This window comes from Anopheles maculipalpis, chromosome 3RL (genome assembly GCF_943734695.1).
Source record: "Anopheles maculipalpis chromosome 3RL, idAnoMacuDA_375_x, whole genome shotgun sequence".
Classification (NCBI taxonomy): Eukaryota; Metazoa; Arthropoda; class Insecta; order Diptera; family Culicidae; genus Anopheles; species Anopheles maculipalpis.
Window position 1 is genome coordinate 90,465,390 of NC_064872.1, and position 22,997 is coordinate 90,488,386.

The 22,997-nt window shown below is 45.1% G+C and overlaps 1 protein-coding gene across 1 annotated transcript; it reads left to right on the forward strand.

Moving 5' to 3' along the window:
• The first annotated feature begins 8,158 nt into the window (after positions 1-8,158).
• On the forward strand, positions 8,159-22,162 carry LOC126561645 (E3 ubiquitin-protein ligase AMFR-like). The gene is made up of 9 exons (XM_050217922.1): positions 8,159-8,736; positions 11,606-11,698; positions 12,947-13,030; positions 13,210-13,290; positions 16,744-16,899; positions 20,451-20,541; positions 20,606-20,951; positions 21,028-21,825; positions 21,887-22,162. The coding sequence occupies exons 1-9, from the start codon at positions 8,191-8,193 to the stop codon at positions 22,158-22,160; spliced, it is 2,469 nt and encodes an 822-aa protein (XP_050073879.1). The 5' UTR covers positions 8,159-8,190; the 3' UTR covers positions 22,161-22,162.
• Positions 22,163-22,997: the final 835 nt, after the last annotated feature.

The following is a 22,997-nucleotide window of genomic DNA, read 5'->3' on the forward strand; positions in this document are numbered from 1 at the left end:
CTACATGAACACGTCGCGATACCGTTACCTTTTCGCTTGCTGGCTCGCGCATTGTTGTGATTGTTTCCTCGGAACAGCACAGTTCGCGACACGCGATTATTCTTTCACTCGGTGTCCCGTGGTACACTTGCCGGTAACATATTGCAGTGCGTTTGCTCTTTTGTTGACGAACGGTTGAAGAAGTGTGTTCGTTCAGTAGCAGCGTGTGCGGTTGTACAAGTGAACCACAATTTACACAGCTTGCCGCAATCGTAATCGGAAGTGAGTAGTGTGTGTCGCTGTGTGTGCGGAGGAGTCATATGATCTTTATTTTTGTTGCCTCCGTCCTCGTCGTCGAGGGTGGATCGATTAGAAAATGGCAAAGCTGCAACCATTTTCGATGCACTTGCCGTTATTAGTGCAGTTTTCGTTCAATCTAGTAGGCAATGAATAGAAAGGGGAGCGTGTTCGATTTCGGGTATTTTCCATCGGTGCAAATGTCTCTCTGTGTTGTCGCCCCGTTTGTCTAGCGAAGCTGACGTAAAAGCTCTAGCTAGATGAAGTGGTGTGATGGTAGTGTATATTCGGCAGTAGCATAATACTGGCTTCGAGGTTCTATTTCTGTTCGAGGACGAATCGCCTTTTTACTGTCCTTTTTTGATCGTTCGCATTTTTGTTTGTCTTGCACCACCTGCCGCAGCAGGTCGGCAGGGTTGTTTGTGTGTGCGCGGGTGTGAATGTGGTGATTCGATATTGATTGTGTGCTTGTTAAAAAAAAAGAATCCCCGGTGTAGAAAGAATTGGCCAAGAAGAAGTAAAAGAAGAAAGGCATGAATGAATGGGCCAATTGTGTATGTTGGTGGTGCAACAAAATCTCCTCCAATGCAAAAGAGTTCGATCGTGATAAAAGTGTCACTTGAAAAGGGAAGAATCAGCTACAAGGGGGGGGGGGGGGGGGTAGTAGCTGAGTATTTGGGATAGAAAATGTGAAGAAAAAGTGTTTCCGTTGTTTTCTCGATTAATTCCTCCTCCGTTCACTTCTTTAACTTAAATCTTTTCGTTTTGCAGCCTCACATCTTGCGTGTTTGTGTGGATTTTGTTAGTGTGTGTTCGTTGGTTGGTCGTTGGTCTTGCACGACGGGCCAGATGAAAATGGGTGCATCATTGTGTCATCAACAGCGCGAACAACAACTACTCCGGTGCGCAGTGCAGTGAAAGTTGCCAGAATCCACAATTAAGAGCAAGAAAAAGAACGCGTGTGTGGTTGTGTAAAACAGGAAGAAAGTCTCCCCCACAACCAGAAAAAAAGGGTTGAATGGAAAATATACCTCCTGTAAGTGTGTTTCTTTGAGGCTTTCCATCCCACAAGCGGTAAAATAGCTCGAGAGTAGCTAGAAACGGATCGGAGTAGTAGCAGGTGCAGAAACTAACTGTCAAAACGGGGGAAAATTGCGTTCTTTTTTGTTGTTGTTTGGTATTTTTATATCTTCACATTACGGAATCGAAGTAGGCGCCGGTGAGAAAGTGTGGTAAATTGTGTGCGTTTGTGTGAGTGTGTGTGTTTGACTCAAAAAAAGTAGGTTATTCCGTCGTCGTAGCGGTTAAAAAGGAAGCCGGGAACACCGTGAATTGTTCGGTTTACAGCTGGCCGTCCTGTGCGGTGTTGTTGCTGTTGCGGTGTCTCATCAAACAACGGACGGACGGAGAGTGGCTCAGCAGGGTAGGTACATAGCAGCTTGCGATGAAAGCAGCAATTTCTTATCGGTTATCGGGTGTTTGGTGGGAGCTCCGTAGTTGAATGAGGTCAAGATGATGGATGATCAGGACGGTGGCTGTAAAGGGCTTTAAAGGTACTTGGTGGTGCTGTCTGATATTGTTGCAAGTGTCTTAAGGGATAGCTGGCGTGACGTTCAAATCCCAGCTCCAATGAGGTTGAAGACTTGTCTGTGCTATCAGGTCAAAGCTCTGGTTATAGCTGGTCGGACAATGGTAAGCGACCAAACACAACAAAAGATGAAGATGAATCAGACAAGAGGATATTGACAGAATCCCTCCGATACTTTATTTTCCCAGTTCAGACAAAAAGGTAGCAACGAAATCCTAGTACTTACATATAAGGTTCTCCAAGAGGGTTCTTCTAAAGTTCTAAGGGCTTGATTGGTGATCAAAAGCATACTTGGTACGATGTTCCTGACGAAAGTTACAGTTTTCATCCAAAAGTATCGTTTAAAGATCTTGATTTATTTCAATTAATTTGTAGCCAAATTCAGTTCGAAAATAAAGGTACAGAATGTATTATGTTATAAGTCAAACTTAAAGAAAACTAAGAAATCAAGTTTAAATAACAATATTTTCCGAATTAATACGTTTGCAGAGTCCTTGATATTGTAGTCGTCGTCGGTTCCTAGATCATAGATCATATCATAGATCTTACGACAACGGCGCCGGTTTTCAAACGGAAGGACCGGCGTTCAAATCCCATTCGAATCCAATCCGAACCGTCACGGCAGAACCGCGAGAATCTGACGTTCCAACTACCTGGTATCGGCAAGTCTAGTAAGCCATTCGATGGCCGGCGTGATCAAAAGAAGGTGGTTAAGCCGAAAAGAATAAAATCTGGAAAATCTAAAAAATATCCCTTGATTAAGTCCACTTGATTAGGACTTGACAAAGTCCAGGACTTGTATCCGTAGAAGAGTTTGAGTCCAGAGGGAGACCCTACTGAAGTCTTCTGAGGTCTTCCAAATGGCAGGAATTGATGTGGTTTTTATTTTAAAAAATTAAACCATTTATGAAAGCGTCATATTAGAAGTATTATCATTTATAGAGTAGAAGTATACTAGAAAGGGATCTTTATTTTCAAGATTGCATCCAAACTTCTCAGAATCTTTCAGCTTGCATTATCATCTCTTCTGACGCATTTCCACAATTACAAATAGCTCTTTTTACCAAATAATCTAACAACCATTTCATTAAAAACCCTCCAAATCGTATACCAAATTCAAGTGAAGGTCAGGTTCAGCGGTTAGCGAAACACCTAAAACGGTTCAACAGACGGACGTAGACAGACTATCTCCACACACTAGCGGTGACATAATTGGTGACTGCACCGATCACAGAGGCAAACACCAGAAAACAGCGTACCGTAATCTGTCTTGTGATCCGTTAAAGTGCGCCATTTTCCGCACGCTCAAGCAAAGGGAAACCTATTGAAGTCATAGCCAAACGCACACACACGCATACACGCAAAAACTGCTTAAATGGGGTGATGAAGATGGTTCATTTTTTTGTTTACACTGGATGCACATAAAACAATTGTCTGAGATCCAATAGAGATCATCAGGGGAGAGGAGTTGTGATGTGCCACACAATTCGGTGGATGAATAAAGTGTTGAAATGAGTACAGAACTGAGAAATACCACCAATTGCACAAATTGATCCAAAAAATAGGGACAAAGATTAAGCTTCATTTTCCAAACTCTGATAGAAGAAAGGAGAAAAGCAACGTGATCAAGGCGACTTGGCATAATGATTACGTAACTCCTTCAACGGCCCCCACTTGTGTATGGTTGATTTTCTTCCGGGATTGAAGACTTGGCGGCAGTATCGAGCCACCAGACGAGACAAGACGGAAATGGGGACATAATTGCGTGGCCCTTCGTAGTCCAACAGGACAACCGGTACACGACAAACCGGTTTTAGCTTCGAGAAGGAGCACTGGTCTTGTCGACATTTTTGCACACGATCGAAATATGCTCAGTTACGAATGGAGTATTCAAACCGAGCGAAACGATGAGTAAAAGGACGATTTCCTTCGCGACAAGGACATCACCATCATGCCCGTTAAATACCACTCTCTCTTTAGGAGATAAGATAAACTCAACCAGGTCAATTAGAGACTATTCCATCCTCTTCATCCTCTTGACCGTAGCAGTGTTGTGACCGCGCACAACATGTAAACAACACTTCTTATCAGGCCAACCCCCACACATCCCACTGATAAGACCGTTCATTTGTTGCGCATAACAACGCGCACACACACGCACACGGCCATATGGCAAGATTTCCCGGCCAGCGTTTCTTACGGGAACATGACGCGATAAGAAATTGTGCTGAGCTGTGTGTGTTTACGCGCGCTCATCCCACCGCCAAGGTGACACAAGGCTCCGGAAGCGTTTTTCCACCTGCTGATAGTGAAAGGCATTGCAATGGGAACGTGGAGGACGATAACTGACGGACGTGCTAAAATGTGAAACAGTCACCAGTGCGGTCAGTATCGGTTCAGTCAGCTTCAAATGCTACATGCAGGCATACTTCCTTGTACGCGAGAGCAACAATTGGAAAAACAAATTGAAGAGACTTCTGGTGTTATCTAAAGTAAATAGTCTTGTGGGGTGTTTCACGGTAATGTTTTATACAAACACAGCTTGTTGATCAATCAAATTATCCAATTGAGGACATCTACCATCAGCAGTCTTATGGGTAATCCTGGAACATGTCTGTAATCGTTGGGTAATTGTGGACGTCTCCCATACGTGAAACTTATGATTAAACTCAAATAAACAATCTGAAGCCAAACCTTTGAGGGAAACCGGAGCCTGGAAAGCAGGGGATGGAATGGTTAGGGACACCTACCCTTACGCGGATAACCAATCCCAAAAGACTCAAGCATGCTAAGCAGAAGACTATGAGTTAGACGGTCCCAAAAGCTGCATTAAAGTCTTTAAAGTGATGTTGTTGTGGGATAATGGAGTTGCGGGCACACGAAAGGATAATTGTCTGAACAAAAGACTCAAACACATTGGATCAGGGACAGAGGAATACCACGATAGTTAGAGACGTCATTGCGCTCACCTTTTTTAAAGATAGGCAACAGCGACGATAATTTCCAAAGTGAAGGAAACAACGAAGTACGCACATAGAGACAAAACAACTTACACCAGATAGGAGCAAGGACGTCAACACAGTTCTTTAGGACACAGTGAGAAGGACATTCTGCGATGAACTATGTATAAAATAAAAAAATAAAAAAATGTATAAAACTTCTTGATAATTCTTTACTACTCACTGGAGCAATGCTTGTCTCTATCACTACAAGTTATTCTGGTATATATATTCAAAAATCTAGCCCTCGAATAGTCATGTTTTGGAGTGAACATGACGCATCAGCGATACAGCGATCTTCGTTCTACATACTTTGCTGCAGAATATTCAAAGACTCACCTTGAAATACTGCTAGCTAGAGATAGTTGTTTTGCCCCGAAACAATTTACGAAAGCCGTTTACCATCCCCGTCCACAGGTGTCCACCGAACTAGGCTGCTATCCCTGGTTGTGTTTTGTTTGCTTTCTTCCCCAAAACGAGATCGCCGGGTAAACGGAAAAATTATGCGCAATTTTGCGCCGCGTACCACTAGAAGCAGCAGCAGCTCAGAACAGATGTGCTAAATTTAGTATGCGCGCAGCAAGACGCGAGCCAGAAACGCGACGAAACGGTTGTTTTCGGTCAAATTTCATTCACCTCTGCAGGAGCGCACGATCGCACGATCTCCTTTGCCATTGAGTCGAAAGGGGGGAAAACACAGCTCTTGGATTGTGGTGTGGTTTGTAGGTTTAGATGATGATGGTCCACAAAAACTTGTGTGGCGTTCCATTTATAAACAAGAGCTTTTCAATTTGTTTTATTCCTCGCAACAATTGAGCACAGCACGACGACGGGGTACGTGCCATCCACCATTTTCTTCACGTGTCACATTTTGATGCAACGTGGTCATTCGGAGTGCAGTGGCGAATTGATTTAAACGATCAAGTGTGTGGAAGGCTCTTGAGACGAGCGATGTGGATTTGTTTATCAAATCAATACCCCCGTCGTACACACGACACCACCTGCGCTCCTCTAATGGGTCTCAAATCGGGACAAACTTAAACCATCACGTTGTGGTCGATTTTGGCGGCACTACTCCGCAACTCGCAGCTGTTTGATTGAGGGTAGATGATACACACGGTAAACAGGAACCACACATATTTCTAGCCAATGGTCGAACAACAGCAACTGGCTGTCGCCCCCGCGCGGGGTACCACCATACGTGCGTGCGTTGGCGTGGTTGGTGGCGTGCGTGTGTTGTTTAGAAAATATTTACTTTGTAATCGATGGAACTACTCCCAAAAACGGCAGGAGAAGCGTCTGCGAGCGCAGTAGGGATTGTGTTTTGCTTTTTCTAGAATTACGTATCAAACGCTTCTCTAATCTTCCGGTATTTACGTTAGGATTGTGCCCGTATTTGACTAACAATGTGCGCGCCGTATGGACTTATCTCTTCTAATCGTGTTGTTGTCGACTCTATGCAGCACTCTATGAGTCAATTAATTAGCCAAGACTACAAAACAACAACCAACGATGGATATGAAAGATTGTAGTTTTTCTGCAGTACCATGTCCCGGGATTTCAATCGTTTTCCTTGTTCCGTAACATGGGTTCGAAGCATTATTTAAACATTTCGTTGCAATGGTATTTGGGGTGGATTGCAAGTTCTCTCCCCCAACACCCTGTCTCGTCGGAGGGCCTACGCATCCTAGCTGATTAAAGTCTCGTAGGATGCCAGGACAGAAGGGACAACCAGCCGCGCCTAACATGTAGAACAGACGCCGGGCTCAATTTGACCATACAACCCATCCTCGCAAGGGGTTGGGTTTCCTCTTGTACTCAAGCTCAGATATTTGGAGATATACAGATATGTTACCATTCTGTACGTCGTGGACGTATTGAGTCGCAGTAGAGTATGGAGAGCCTGTGATGCCCTTTAAGAAGTGTCGAAGCGAGCCCGTTGGCTGGATTAAGAGGAGTCGAACCTGTCCGGAGATCGGATGCAGCCGTGGATGGAAGAATGCAGCCCTAGAGCGAGTTTCCTGGAAACTGATTGGCGTCCTGGCCATCGTGGTCGCGACGTGCTCAATCCAGAGCAGGCCAATAAAAAGAAGAAGATTGCAGCAGATTACCTGAAGTGCCCAGTTTAGTGCCGCATTTTCGTTCCTGGCAAGGGCCAATTTGCGAAGTTAGTAAACCAAACATAAGACTCAAACGCTCAAAAAAAGAATAAACTAATCAGGCCAGAAATTATCTCTAATATTGGACGAATAGTGTGGACTTTGTGAGGCGGCTCGGTGGCGTTGTGATAGCGTTGTCGATCTTTCTCATGGTAAGACTGGGAATCGAATCTTATTCCAACCTGCCCGGTGATGCACTGTTGGACACAGAATTTCAGAGCTTTCAAAGATATATAATTAAAGGTAATAAATTGTCTTTAAATGGTCGAAGTTTATGGACATTCACATCGCTCTCTGTACTCTGCCCGTCTATTGGACTAAACTTACTTTATTTTAGTACCTAAAAAGTCATAAGACAGGACAAAATCAGGACAAACATTTTGACCCTGTCACCGATCGTGCCCGTGAGAAAGTTTGCTTTGGTAAATCAATTTTCATAAATCACACCACAGTCAGTTTTTGACGTACAAGCAATGAGAGGGGAAAAATTGACAAACATTCTTGTCCTAATGATGATAGGCCAGAGTTCGTTCCTCGACCAAAATGGTCGCTGACATTTTGATAAATTATTATCATTATTGAAAAGCAAAGTAAAACGTTATCGTTTGTTTTATTTGTTCGGGTGCCGCAAATTTCAAACCGGTTGATTTCCATCCGTCGAAATGCCATCCGAAAGTCTGCCGGTTCGTCCTTGTGAACACCGGACGCGACCTTGTTCTCGGGTGAGACGATTTATCAACGCGATTGTCAATCGAATGCAAACGCTGCATTCAATTCTCCCAGGTGGTGATGCTGTCTGGCTGTTGTCTGTTGGCGTTTATGCTCGTCCAATTATCAATTTCCAATAAATCAATGTCCACAAATCCCTCGGGCGCCACCTGTCTGTCAATCTCATCAATTTATTGTGTCTCTACTCTTCTGTTTTTCCCTTTTTCTATGAAACAGTTTTACTAATGATTTTTCTCCTGCTTTTCTCTCTTTTACTTTAGGTCCGAAACACATTAACTGCATCGTCGATTTGCTGGCCAGGTGAAGAGGATCGTGTATAAATGGACTGAATGAAGAACGGGCTAATAGTAGCCATTTACTTCAAACGAAGAACTGAAGAAGTGGACCCTAAAGGACATTACAATCGTTATCTCAAGATCTCATATACAACCCTATCAAAATGCCAGTAGCATTGAACGGATCCGTACCGTTGCCGTCAGTACGCGTCTACACCAGCGTCACCGTGCTGCTGATGTCTGCCTGTCTCTACTATGCACTGATCATGACCAGTGATCCTAACTGGAGGCAGCACACAAACATGACGAGCGCCATCACATCGGGGACACCCACTACGGCAACAACCACAGCCTCCAACACACCCACCAACACTGCCACTGCCGGAGGCCCGGCCAGTGTGATAGACGGTGCGGTGGAGGGTGCCAGTGGGAAGCTGGAAGTGGGTGCCGGTGCATCGTTGCTGTCGGTGAAGGAAATCGACACGCTGGAGGAGAAAATATTGGCCGCTGCCGATCTGTCGGACCTGCGGCAAATGTTGCGCGGTGGCGGTGGGTCCGATGGAACGGAAGAAGGTGGTCGTGGGTCACAGGAGGCAGAGGACGACGACGACGAGCGGTGGTTGATTACGAGTGGTAACGATACGCGAACGCTTAGTGCGTACCTGAAGGATACGGTGTCGTTTATGGCGACGGAACCATTCTGCATTTGGGTGAGTAAAAATGAGCCATTGCTATGTTTGACTGTTCACCGTTGCTGTGTTGCGAGCCTTTATTTGTAGAGTGATCCGTTGATATAGCAGCCGGGACTGCAAAGAATGAGTTGGTTCTGAGATGACACACCGGTCTGCCCGGTGTGTTTAACTTTAGCATACAAGAAGAAGCGCCTGGGCAGAGGTAGAGCGCAGAGCACGGAGAGCCTCCGAACTGGCCGAACGGAATCCGATTTCCGCAATCCATGGAGCAAACGAGTTTGTTTTTTGGCTCATGTGTGTATGTGTGTTTGACTGCGAAGGGGACTTTAACAACAGTGCTAGCAAAAAGTGAAGTAGTTCTGATGACCTTGATGCGCGCAGGCTCTCCGGGTACACACTGGCCGTCGTTGTCCGCAAAAATAGAAGAGGAGAGTACTTTTTCGAAGACTGAATTATAGATTTTTGCTCCTCCTTGCTTGAGTAGACCGACCTGTAAGAGTAGTAATCGATAATACAAAGTACCGGGAAAAGTTGACTGCAAATGACTGTGTAGTTCGTTTTCAGTGAAGGGGCCGTGCTACTACACGGGATTCAATTGACATCACTTATCCATGGCCATGTGCAGGTGAACGGACACGACGCGTACTTAGGTCTCGTCTAATTGGATCATCGAAAGAACTTCCTGTCACGCTACACAATGCACAAGGTACACGAGGTCGGATTATGTCTCGCAACGAACGCTCATTGTCTTTGTATCTCACTGTCGAACGCACAGTGTCTCGATCGGCTCCGAGAGAGGGTAAATTATCATTTCACTGTCAAGTTCAACGTGTACATCATCTTGGTGGGTGTCTCGAAACAAAACAGCTGCAGCCGCTGTGCAGATGATCTCAAGGCTCTGTAGGCAAGGTTCAAAGGAGTAACCTGTTGCAAGCGAGAGAGAGAGAGAGAGAGAGAGAGAAAAAGAGAGAGAGAGAGAGATAGAAAGAGAGAGAGAGAGTTCGTGACATTTTGGACATTTGGAGGAGACGAAAATTTTGCTCGGGGCATGTTTTATGCATGATATTCGAGCCTTTTGTTGAATCTAGTTCGACCTCCAAACTCACCTAGAATGTGGTACGAAGAATTGGTGGTGAAGCAGTAGCCAGTTAGTATGTGTTTAGACTGTAGTCATGGAGTTTATGTCCGTCAGGGACTTTAAGTGATCTTGTTGGGCTTTTGTCGCTCGAGGGTATAATTAGGATCAATAGAAAAATACATAAACTTGAACGAGAATAGGGAAGAGAATTCTTCGGGTGCTCTTTGAGTGCTAAAAACATCCCTTCCGGGACAAGATGTTTTTGAGATACGTTTCAAGCTCTCAACTCAACTGAAGTATTATTGCCGTCCAGATTAATGATCCGATAAGAGTGATCTGTGCAGCTTCAAAATTGTTTCCCAAACCGCAAATACACCTTTGTATGTTCGACCGCTAAAAAAGCACTCTCCAGCATCCGTTGTTCTAATGCCTGTGGTCAGATTTCATCACCTCAGTTCTACAGCACACTGACAGAGCCACTCAGCCTTGACACACAGAGATCGGCACTACCCACTGGAACACGCTCGGACGGCAAAAGTGTGTTAGGGAGAACCACAAGAATTTGGAGCTTATTTATCGTCTGTGAGCGTGTCTGAATGTGAATTATTGTTTAGGAGGTAACATTGAAGGTGGAGCTCGCGCTATGTACGCTGTTTCGTTCCTGTCATTAGGTGAGGTTAGGGTGTGCATTAGAGCGTATCGAGTTTTGGATTCGTGCGTTGTTCGTATTGTTGCATTGGCCTTGTTTTCGATGTAGCACAGTTTGCTATCGATTCTGGAAGTTTAATGCACGCTTTAAAGCGATACCAAGAGCTCTGGTTATCTTCTTTTCTCGTGAAAAAGCAACATAATGAACTATACACTGAAATAAAGAAGAATTAAACGTGCTTCGCCGCCGCTTTTTTTTTTTAGCAGTATATGCTTTCGCATAAATATTCTGATTTCCGCTTCAAAGAATCCGTTAGACAACGGAATCCAGTCAACTTCAAACTTCCAGAGTATTTCGTTGAAGTTGTTCCGTAAAGTCCTGTACAACGATCCGTCACTGACAATATCTAGTATGCGGGTTCCTCGAGTTCATCGCCCGGTCGACTCGATAGTCGCATCCGATGTGACTTACGCAACTGACAAAATTATGCACCAAAAATATACATAAGTTCAAGCCAGCAGGGACTGGATTCGATTCCTCCCGAGGGTGTTACGTGATGATCCGCTTTCGGTATGGTACACCAGTCGCGGAACCAATCCCCAGTTCAGCTCGAGTTGTTTATTCTATTTGGCTGCCTTATTCACTGCGGAACTGGTCCATAAGATGATGGAACAGCTGGATGGCTTCTCCCCTTCGATCACATCCCTCTGATGTGTCGCTTCCTGGTGAAAGGCGGGAGAAAAATAGTGGAAAGCGGATCAACGAAAAAAGGCGTCATCAGCAAATTAGCAAACCTATAACGCGTCGTCCACCTGGTTTTTTTGGGGGAGAAAAAATTAATTTAAAAAAAAACTTTCGCAACGGCTTTCACTTTCCTGTTCGTACGTCGACGTCGACCGATGATTGGAGGCTGGAAACGGCGACTTTGACTTTGTCCTCAGTGGAATAGACGCGCATGCTAACGCGCTTAACAACTCAAGGTAGTGCGTCGTGATTCTCTGTGTCAACGGTTTCTATTCTAACCCAACATTATTGCTTTGATTACATTTTTGCCTTGACAGATAATTGTTCTAACTAACTTTTCTCTCTCTTGTGGGGTTTCTCTTTCACGCTTCATCGATGGAACTTTGTGGCTTCGGAACCGGATCGAATCACTGCAGACGTTAATCAATACCGCGTACTGCTGCCTGATACTGCTCGGTAAATCGATACAGAAATTCGTCTTCGGCGAGCTGCGGATATCCGAACAGCAGGTAAGACGGGTTGGGCCTGTGCTAGAGAAGTGGCAGGATGTTTGCTTACACACCGCGTGACCTTCGAAAGGGTTCGCTAACGGAGGAAAGCATAATTATGCGAATTATGATTAGGAGGGCAGAAACCGCTTAGGCTCGCCTACCCAGGTGTAGTTCGATCACATAACGTCGGTAATATCTTGAGCCACACGTCAAGGGACAGGCAGGCAGGTTCTTCGACTCGGTATGTTCGGTGAGCGGTACACAAGACCTACAATTAGCCTACATCAACCTCTGTTTTTCTCTGCATACATGATACATAGAGAGAGAGAGAGAGAGAGAGAGAGAGAGAGAGAGAGAGAGAGAGAGAGAACATACCGACCCTCCGCCTGATCGAAGGATAATGTAATCGGTAACACGCGGTAAGGGTTAAAATTATCTCCACCACAAGTATGACGTGGAGAGGTGTTAGGGCCCTTTTTCTGTTCTTAAATTGTTAAGCACAAAGGTGAACATTCTTTGGAGTTGACCTTGTGAGCGAGTCAGACTCTGGGCACTCTTGAGAGTCAATGCTCTGTAACTTCGAAAGTGATCGCTTTCGTTTGTGTATGTGTCGAAAGATTTGATTTCGACAGAGTCTTAAGGAAGTCTCCATATAGTCCAACTGCTGCCAAAGATCTCAATTTAAGCTTGGAGTTAGCGACCAGATTAAGTGGGATAAAACGGAAATGATGCTTTACAGCTGTTAATCAGATTAAAATAGTAATGGCCAAACCGGTTGTTTTAGCGCGATGGACATAAAATAAGAACGAACGTCTTGCTACAGGAGTTTTAGAAACGATTACGCCATCCATGTCTTTTGTGGTGATCCAAGAATAAGAATTGGGGAGAGGAAAATATTTGGAAAGGCTATAGGATTTAGATGAAACATGTATCCATCTGCAGTCCATTCCGCAATCTTAATGCCCAAACAAAAATTTGTTTTAAATATCAAACGGTACTGGCGCTCCGTCATCCATCGTCAGTGAGATCGTTTTGCCATTTTTTTTAGTTGCGTTCGCTTTCATGTCTCGTTCGTCCGATCGAGGAAGCGTTCCGTCGTCCGAGGGAGCGAGAAAGTTTGTTTTAGTCTTTAGCAACCTCGTTTTCATTGACAAAACGGCTGCCCGGCGACGGGTAACGGTCGTGTTTAGCCTCTAGAAAATTCTCACCGTGTGATTCATTATTTTCTTGTTTGATTAATATTTGTTTTTGTTTGCTTCATTGCAGCACATGAAGGACAAGTTTTGGAACTTTATCTTCTACAAGTTCATTTTCGTCTTTGGCGTTGTGAATGTGCAGTATTTGTACGAGGTAAGTACCGTGATCGTATCGTGTGTGTGTGTGTGTCGCAGTGACAAGGAAGGGGATCTCTCGGTCGACCCTTTTTGGTCCCTGACATACGACCTTACGAGTGGTTGGTCCTTCGTTGTTGCTTGAAGTAAATGATATGCGCTTGCTAATTCCGACTCTATTTTCTATTCTATTGCCAGGTCATACTGTGGGTGTCGTGGTTCTCGGCACTCGGATTCCTACACCTGCTGTCACAGCTCAGTAAAGATCGGTTCGAGTATGTAAGTACCGGCTTATTCAGCGAGCCTATAGAGGTTAATGGGGGATTGTTGCCGCAGCTCTTCAACACAATACCGAATGACGCGTCGTGTTTATGCGTCGACGATTAATCACCGCGACAAAGCTTCAAGATGCCGACCCAACTGGTTGTGACTTGTGGTGGTGGTGGTTGGGTGGCCGATAAGAATCACTTCCTAAATATTTACTTATAAGGGATGCGAATGTCACACTTTTGGTGTGCTTTACCTTTTTATTGTAAACAAAAATAGGTTCCCCATGCTTGTAGGAGGGAAATTTGCTTTTTGTTTAAGACGACAAACGTCTGTGGCAAGGTTATTTATTATATGATCGTCTCAATTAAGCTTCCTGAAACCTTCTGGAGAATGATGATGATGATGAAGTTTCGTTTTGAGTCGAAAAAAAAACACCGTTAAAAATTAACTGTTCAAGCGAAAGTTTCTTGCGTAGGGCTTGGGATTTTTGCTTAGGAGTGACTAATCTTTTCAAGATTCGTTGCGACATACTTAACGATTAGAAAGTCCAAGTAGATCCCTATAATATAGTGCAACCTTTGTAGGTACTTCAATTTTGCACGTTAAATAACTACTTCGTTGCACCGATCAAGCAGAGCAGCGCAACGATTTTTTTACGTAATCTCATCTCGTGGTCAGAGCAAAAGCACGCAGCAGGACCACCACCACACTACGCATAGTCAGAAGAAAGTGCGCAAAGTTGATCGAGTACTTGGTTTGACTTGTCCGCAGTGCCCACGGCAAACACTGTGTCTGCCTTTCTGGAAGGATCGAAGCGTACTTTCGCGCAATGGGGAAGAGAGTGTATTATTAGTGTTAAGTAATCTTTTTTCTCGACATCGTCTCCCGCCCGGTTACGTTGATTGGGGATAGCAGCGGAGACGATGAAGGTTGTTTTTCTGTGTCCTGAAAGGAAACAAGTGCTTGCGTGTCGTTAACTCCGTTAAGTGAGTGTCTTGCTTTTTTATGCATAACTCACGCTGATAATGATATTTTTTTACCATGCAATTTTAACCATACAAAACGCATTACGAAGGCGGGAGGATACTTTCACTTTCATCTCGCACTCGTGTTAAGTGAGGAAATACTGTTGTGTCCTTCCTGGGTGAATGAGGTTAAGGGTCGTAAAGCTAGTAGCTTTCTTTTTGCAGGCTGATAGTTGTAGGAAAATATTATTTTAACGTCAGCGTAGTTGACAAAATGTGAACGGCATGAGATAAACAATGCGCTACATATGGTCATTAGAACCTAAACCACACACGGCACTTCACATCGTCGGTTAGCGGCTGATGACGTCCGAATCGTGTGAAACTGGGTGGTTTGGTGTTTTGCAGCATTAGCATACAATACTGCACACATCTTGCATGCCTGCACTTGACACAATGCGCTCCAGCGTTCAACGCATTTCGGTCCAATAAAAAGCGCACCGTATGCCCTGAGAAGTTGGATGGAAATGCCGAACAAACATGTAGAAGCTAATCGTTGCAGTTAATCGTACGGAATTACTGGCAGTTAGCTTATTAGCAGCCGGGTGTTGATTACACCGTTTGCAGGAAACTTTGGCTAAAAATAACCCCTTTGACAAATTGACTTCAGAAGAGGGAACTAACTCCGAGGGGTTTTCTGACGTGCGTACGTTTTGCTGATGCAAGAATGGTCCACACATCTGTCCCATGGCATGCAGGAAATGGAGTTATTTTTGTCTAATTGCATTTGATGAACCTATCTCGTTTATTTGATTGACAGAGTGTTTGCTGTGTTGTGTGCTTGTGGCGGCACTTTTTTCGGTCGCTTTCCAGAACCTTCACCGTTGCGCCGTTACGTGGCGCAGCAGGTTTTCCTGTAGGCCTTTTTTGGATGAACCAGGTATCAGTTACGGTATGGTCTAGGTTTTATCGTGGTAGCGTAAACTCCTCCACCACCACCAGTAGACGGCATTCTAAATATAAAGTCGCTGTAGCTCGCTTGCTGTGACCCGAAAGACAACGAACTTGGGGACGAATTAACAAAACAGATATGCTGATATCCGCAACAAGTAGCGCATCGTTCGTACTTGTTCGTCATATCTTGACATGAACTTTAGATGACTTGCTCACCAAAGAACCTTCACGGATAGCAAAGTCCGATTAGAAAACCCAAAGAACCTTTTACCTGGTGGAATCGATCAATGTTGATAGAAAAAAGGTTCGCTGCTGTGTGACATAACAAGCTCAATAACGAAATTGACATAGTTGACACTGGTAGCAGGTGGAGGTGGTGATGGTGGAGTCATAACAGTGACGGCGCTCTAACGCGCTCTCCACATATATTGGCGGTAAAGGGGAGGTTCTGTTGCATGGAAGTGGCTTATCGATTAGAAGTAATACCTGCCCGGTACGGTCGTACGCTGATGTGTGTATCTTCATCGTTTAGTCACTCCTGCGTGTCCCTTCGCCGTCGCCATTATTAGCCTTGGTGCAAGGTTAGGCGCGTTCTAAAGCGCACCTTAACGACGTCAAGCATAGTTGTACACCACCAGTAGTGGGCTCTATTAATAATGAGCCGACCGTTTATAAGGCAGCTAATTTTGCATCGTGCGCAAGAGAGTGTTCCGATCAATTGATCACTGTCACTGATGTCTAGCGTAAGCAGATGTGACTGGAGATTACTTCTAGAAAAGCACTTCTGGAGAACATGACAAGTACTAGGAATATCTGAAGCGAAATAGAGACACACACACGAAGAATCAGTTGAATTATGCTTTGGAAAGGTTGATGATATTCAATTCTCAATCTCAACCGGAGCATTAATTACATTTTACTCGATCGTACCGCGTCTTGTGCGGATGACGTTGCTGTAGCCACACTATACCGGTTTTGCAATGCAATAAACTAGCTCTAGCTTTCAAGCTCCTATTACACAGCCATCGAATGGGGAATCGCAGCTAGCCTTCTTTGTGCAGGGTTGTTCTCGCTCAAGAAGGTATGGTTGAGTACTAGCAGCAATGGCATACGGTTGAAGAATTCTAGGCACTGGCGATGAAGCTGCCAAGTAGAAGTGATCCAGTCACCCAGAACGTGTGTGCGTGAGGAAAACTCTACTAGCTAAAGATCGTTCCATTCGGATGGTTGGCCTTTCATTTCCGGCGTGGCTAGAATTTCTAGGCACAAGCTGTGCAACCAGTTTCGAGCTTCTTAAAGTTCGACTGGAATATCTGGTGTTGTTGGCCTTGTACGTTGCACTTGAACATGAAGGCGACCATTGAACCTTTTCCCGTGTTTATGTGCCGATGTAGTTGCTCTGTGCGCGGTGGCCAATCTAGTTAGCACAACCCACGATTCTGGAAGATCCAGCCAACCGTTCAACGTATGAAGATCGTTGCCCTTTTATGGTCGGGCATGTGCAAGATATTAATTTCCTTCTCTGTTTGCTTATCTTTCGTAGCTGTCCTTTTCGCCAACCACTCCAGGATGGTCCCACTTCCGGTTGATCTCGCTGCTCGTCGCTATCCTCACGCTGTCCGGCCTGATGGTGATGATCTCGATCGGTGTCGGTGTATTCTTTGGAGGATTCAACACGTTCGCGTTCATGGCGGCTGAGGTGAGTTGAGATGTTACGGTTGGAATGAATGTAATTACAGCATCCAGAGAACCTTGAACCAGAAGGTAAAACCTTCTGCACTCGAGCCGCGTGTATCTCTCTCTTACCCTGACGATGCTGAGGCTGGTCGGTCTGGGGGCAACCCGAACAGTACAGATAGGTTACTGGGTTAGTGGAGCTTTCGCTCATCACGAACAATGGTGTATCATGACTACAGAGCGCGCTACTTGTCAGGGATGATTTGTGTGTGTGTGTGTGTGTGTTTGCATGCGGAAGTTTTATGACACAAAAAGAAGAAAAAAGGGGAACCTTCAGACAACGAGACAAGATGCCATCCCAGACAGACAAGATATGAAGCAGACACATGCACGCACGGTCGCAGTGGTTGAATAGGATGTGGATATTATGCATTCACACCTTGTCGCACAAGGCTCAATGGTCGGCGTTTGTCATGACCCCATTGGAAGGCAAGCTTCTCGTGCTTGAAGCTTTCGATCGCGATCAACCCTTGGCGATGTGTTTAAACGACGAACTTCAACTGCCAAGAGAAGATCAGCGATTCGATAAGAAATGGGTGGTAAAGTTTCTTTTCCCATTATCCACCCACAGTTGCTACCACCACAGTCAGGGTTTCACAAGACGTTACAGTATTTTATTGTGTGTTTATTGTGAAGATTTTTGTGTCTTTTTTTGCATAGAGTCTTCCGATTTTGGCAACTAACCTGCTGCCACGGGATGTATGCATTTGAAAGCGTTCCCATGGAAAGGATGAAGGATGGTGGTTGCATTCTATACATCTTCTCACCGTAAATTGCAGATGACCATCACTCACTGCAGGTGTCTTGGACAATGCAAAATTTACTCAAAATTCACTCTGCAAAAATTATGTATTCAACATATCTCTTCTCTGTTTCATTTGACCGGCTCTTTGGGGTGCCCTACTAAGCATGTCGTCGAAATACACGAGCGCGGTGTGACAAAAGGAGAGAACCACTAACATACCAATAAGCTGAAACGAATGGCCTTCAGCACGACTGGCTGGGTGTCGCTATAAGTGCATGGTGCGCTAATTGAAGGTCTTTTACAATGTGACACTGTCTATGCGCGGAATTGAAGAAGCAAATGGCTAGGCCCGGGAACTCCTCAAGCAACATGTGAACCGTAGTAATAGTTTCTCGACCCTCATCTACACCGGGAGGGTCAGAGCAGAATGGAGAACGAAAATGAATTCGTTAGGCATAATATTTTACAAGGCGTACACCTCATTGTCTAACACCGGGGGCCAAAGGGTACGAGACCCCGTACATGTAGCGGCTCCACGTTTGCACATTACATTCGATTATCCACACGAATCAAATTGTTCAATTTATTCCGATTGCGCGTGGTCGTGGTTGGTTTGGTTGCGCTGTGCGGCAAACACCGGGCGGATGTGTCGCGTGAATCACGGCTCCCGACGACTCGTCTAAAACGGATGTGTCCTTCCGAAAGGTACCACCGTGCTCTACCCCCCATTCCCCCCACGATCGTCTAAAAATAGCTCAAGTTCTCTGCCTTCTCTCTGCCGGTTGTCTGCCTTCGGAACATCAGATCGGTGCGTGTTCGGGTATCGGTGTATGATAGGTATCATGGGCAGCGCCATTGCACCGACAATTTTGCTCCAGTATGCAATTAGAACATGGCCTAAAGGTTAGACAAGAATGAAAATTGGATACAGTTCTCGGTCTCCCCATGACGTGCGCCTGTGTTTATTACCTTGCTAAGTAGTTGAGTGTACTGTAAGCTGTTTTTCTTTGTAAAAATGAAAACGAAATCACCCACTAAAGCGGATTGCGCGCATTGCGTGCTCCACACAAGAGGGAAGGTTGTACTTATCCGAATGCATATGGATGAGGTTGGACGCTTTCGGTGAGTCAATCGGTTTAAGGACATATGGGAGCTGCGCACGAATACTGACGGATAGTTGTGCGTTCTCTTGCCTTGTTGAAATTTTACTAATTACTCTCTGCAACGTTTATGTCCACATCTTCCCATTTCATGAGTTTCGTACAGCAACTAGCAAATTTAATGCACTTTCTAAAAGCGGCACGTCGATCGGTTCCGATCGGTTAACTTTTTATTGTTACGATCAGTTCTAAAGCACCATTTTCGGCACAAACGATCGGCGAAGCTCGTCGTACACGGGCATGGAATGAGCTGGTAATGTTTTTACCCGGTGCGACCCCCCTGTTGTACCGTGAATTACTCACGCGGTGGTTATTGCAATGTGAGTTCTCTCCCACCCCCGGCGGGAGGGTATTTTGTACTTGTCTCTGTTGCCCTTCCGACGATCGGGGATCGATCGGTTGGTTCCACGCTTTTTTACTCTCACGTGTCGTTCGTCATCGGATGCGGAGCACCCCTTTTACATTACCGTGGTAAACCGTCCGGTTCAACGTAAACGAAAATTCCTCTCACGCGACACCGACCAGAATCGCGAAGGTGGTGTGTTGTGTTGTCTGCTAGCGCACGTTTTGGTGTGCGTGTTTTAAAAAAAAGTTTTCAAAATATTGAACAACATCCCAACAACCCGCCCGACGAGCTAAGCGTGTATGAGGTGTACCAAAGAGCACAAGAAACAATGAGCTCTTGCATGAACCTCCATGTCACTCAACCACCCTCACATTACAGTACATCGATGGATCGGGGTGACAATAAGCGTACGACGCGCTGGTGTATCAATTGCGTATCGGACTTTTGGTCACCTTATGACGAATTCGTGGTGGGTGTCACGCGTAAATCGCGCGCCACACAATCACCCAATTGTGCCATAAAAGTACGTAAATGTCAGTCAATGATGATTAGTTTGTTTACGTTAAGATAGGGAGATTGTGTTTCAATGTCAGAAAGTTCATTTGTTTTGCCTTTTTTTCTTGTTTTATAGGGTGGAAATGTGTATGATAAAGTCTTCTAAACTAAACAAGAGTAAGTAAACATGAGTTTGATTTTATTAGGCGAATACAGGACAAAAAAAAAGCGGAAGAGTTAAGAGTCCTCTTGTTGGCTCGCTCATAGTTGATGAGATTGTGCTGAGATTCAACGGCCAAAATCTCAGAACCTCAGCGTCGGTAGTAGAGGCGACAGCGGAGCTAGTTTTCACACAGAAGAACCTGAATTCAAATCTAGATACTTCCGGACTGGTCACCCATAGTTAGAGGAGGATTGAGTAAGCCATTAGGTGACCGGCGTGATCCCTAGTAGGTCGTTAAGCCATGAAGAAGAAGAAAAATGTCTTACTTTAAAAAAGACTATCAAAAACTAGTTCTTGTCACCAGCCGCTTAAAAAACGGCAAGAGCAAATAGTGTCTTTCGCCTCGCTGGTTCCGCGACTCCGTAGGACCTCTGGACGTTATTTGAAGTCTGATAACAATGTGACTCTGGATCCAACTGGTCAGGAAAGGACGTCGCATGATCTCAATTGGAATTTCTTAACGATCCTTTCTCTTTTCTACTGATCCTTTCTCTTTTCAACATTTAATAAATATTTACGCTTTCAATTTCTTTTGTTTTTTCAGTGTATCTTGCTCGGCATACGTACGCTGCACGTACTGATTCGATACGGAATGTTCTTGCACGACATGCGTCAGGGTGGAATCGCGAATGAATGTAAGAACTTTACCCACATTTTATCCGCCTGTAACTCACTATCTTCTTGCCCTTTCTTTCATAGCCATCTCGTGGGATAAACGCGGTCCAGTAGCGTACTACATTGAACTCTCGTTCGAGGTGACCGCTCTGCTGGTGGAGCTGGTACACTATTTCCACATGATGCTATGGAGCAATATCTTCCTTTCGATGGCCAGTTTGGTGATACTGATGCAGGTACGCTACCTGTTAAACGAGATTCAGCGCAAGATCAAGAAGCATCGCAATTATCTGTGGGTGTTGAACCACATGGAGAAGAGCTACCCGTTGGCAACGAGCGACGATTTGAAGCAAAACTCGGACAACTGTGCCATCTGCTGGGAGAAGATGGAAACGGCTCGAAAGCTTCCATGCGCGCATCTGTTCCACAAGTATGAGCTCAATGCACTGCTTATGAGGAGTGATCGGAACGATTAACGTTCTTTCTTTTTCTTCACTTCAATTTAGCTCTTGTCTACAGTCCTGGCTGGAACAGGACACATCCTGTCCTACCTGTCGTCTGGGGCTAAGCGTTCATCAAAACGGTGGTCCTCGCGGAAGTCCACTCATTCCGGATGACATTCATATCGACGATCAGGATGGAGCAGTTGGTGGAGGTGGTGGCCGTACGGCCAATAATCATTTCTTCCACTTTAACGGCTCGCGATACGTGTCCTGGCTACCGAACTTTTCCGTCGAGGTGACACACATCAACAATATGCTTCGCCCGTCGGAAACGCTCCCGATCGCGGCTGCCGCTGTTGGTAATCATACGTCGCAGGTGCGCAATATGGCACGTCACGTGCAGGAGATGTTCCCACGGTATCCGCTGTCTGTGCTGATCGGTGATCTACAAATTTCACGCTCGATCGAGGTAACGATCGACAACATTCTCGAGGGGCGGCTGCAGGTCCCGGCAAACACACCCGAGGATGAGGACACGGTAGGAGGGGTGGGCAGTGGCAGTGCCGGTTCGTTGACGTTGAGCAGCGGAATGGATGAGGACAATGGTGATGATGAGTTGTCACTTCCAAACTCATCTTCCGGATCCTCCTTATCGTCACTGTCTACTCCGCCTGGTTATGAGGTGGAACGTGGCACCAACATTTTCGGCAGCTATGACACGCTCCTGCGTGATGATACTATTGAGGAATCTACATCGTCGACGGCCGTGCCGCTTGGTGATCGTTTCTCCAAGAGTCCTGAAGAGCGGGAAAAGATATTGCAGCGTCGCAAAGAGCAGTTATTGGCTGTTGCTCGAAGAAAGTGAGGACTTTTTTTATCGAAAATGAGAATTGAACCTAAACGGTTTTGTTTTGTTTTGTAGATACTTGGAAAAGAATAAATCCGAGCTCAACCATCAAGCATCCTCGTCGACGGGTGGATGTTCGTCCTCCTCCAGCAGTGTTAGGCATCGAAACAAAAGCTGTATGGAGACGACCCCACCCAGCGTCGACAGTACTAGTGGCAGTGGAGGAAGTAATCTGCCAATGCTTAGCGCTCCGTCCCTATCATCTAGCTACCTTCAGCAGCGGCTTCCTACGGAACAGCAGCCGGCACAGCTGCAGCAACAGGAGCAACATTCGGATAGCAGTTTTTAAACCCGAAAAACGCCCCCCATATAAGCTAAAACCATCCATCCAACAAAATCTTTCGCAAGGAAAAGGGCGCGAGAGAGTGAGAGAGGTAACAAAAGGTTAAATTGTGACCAAAACAAGTATCTCCTAAAGGGTGGAATGATTGTGTGTGTGTGTGTGGGTGCGTGCGAGAGATTGTGTGCTTGTGTGGTACCAGAGTAATTTCTCGGATGAGGCCACTATGCACCTTTCCTTCGTAAAGAAGCCTTACACACACACACCACCCGTAAGAAAAGAAGAATGTAATGAAGAAGAACTGTTCCTTGTGGCGGCGACGGTGCTGTGAAGTTTTAAGTATGTATCAATTATTAATTTTTATATCTTAATTAGACGATTTTCTCGCGCATCATATATCTTTTAGCTTAAATCTGTCAGCAGTAATTTAGTTCGTTAGTTCGGGATGATCCGTGTCAGTCGTAGTAAGATCTGTTTCCATTGAAGAAGTCACACAAGTAGAAGAAAGTGGAAAAAAATGTTACAAAAACTGAGGTGGAAAACGAAATGGATCGAAATGCAGATCACAATGTGTCATTTTGGGTTAATGTAGTATTCAATTTCATTTGGAATTTTGTAACACAAAACCGCAGAAGAACGAGTTGATATTTAGCCAAACTACAAAAAAGCGAGCAGCAGAAGAAATCATCAAGGATGAGCTTTGATAGAAACTCGCCAAGAGAATCAGAAATTAGTCGGGCGATCAGGTTGGTTTTGATGCTTGTGGTGAGAAAAAAAGTGGGTGTAAAAAGACCGCGCATCATGAACTTTTACCTCCAGCAGATTTTTTTCTCCGTATTCTGCTTG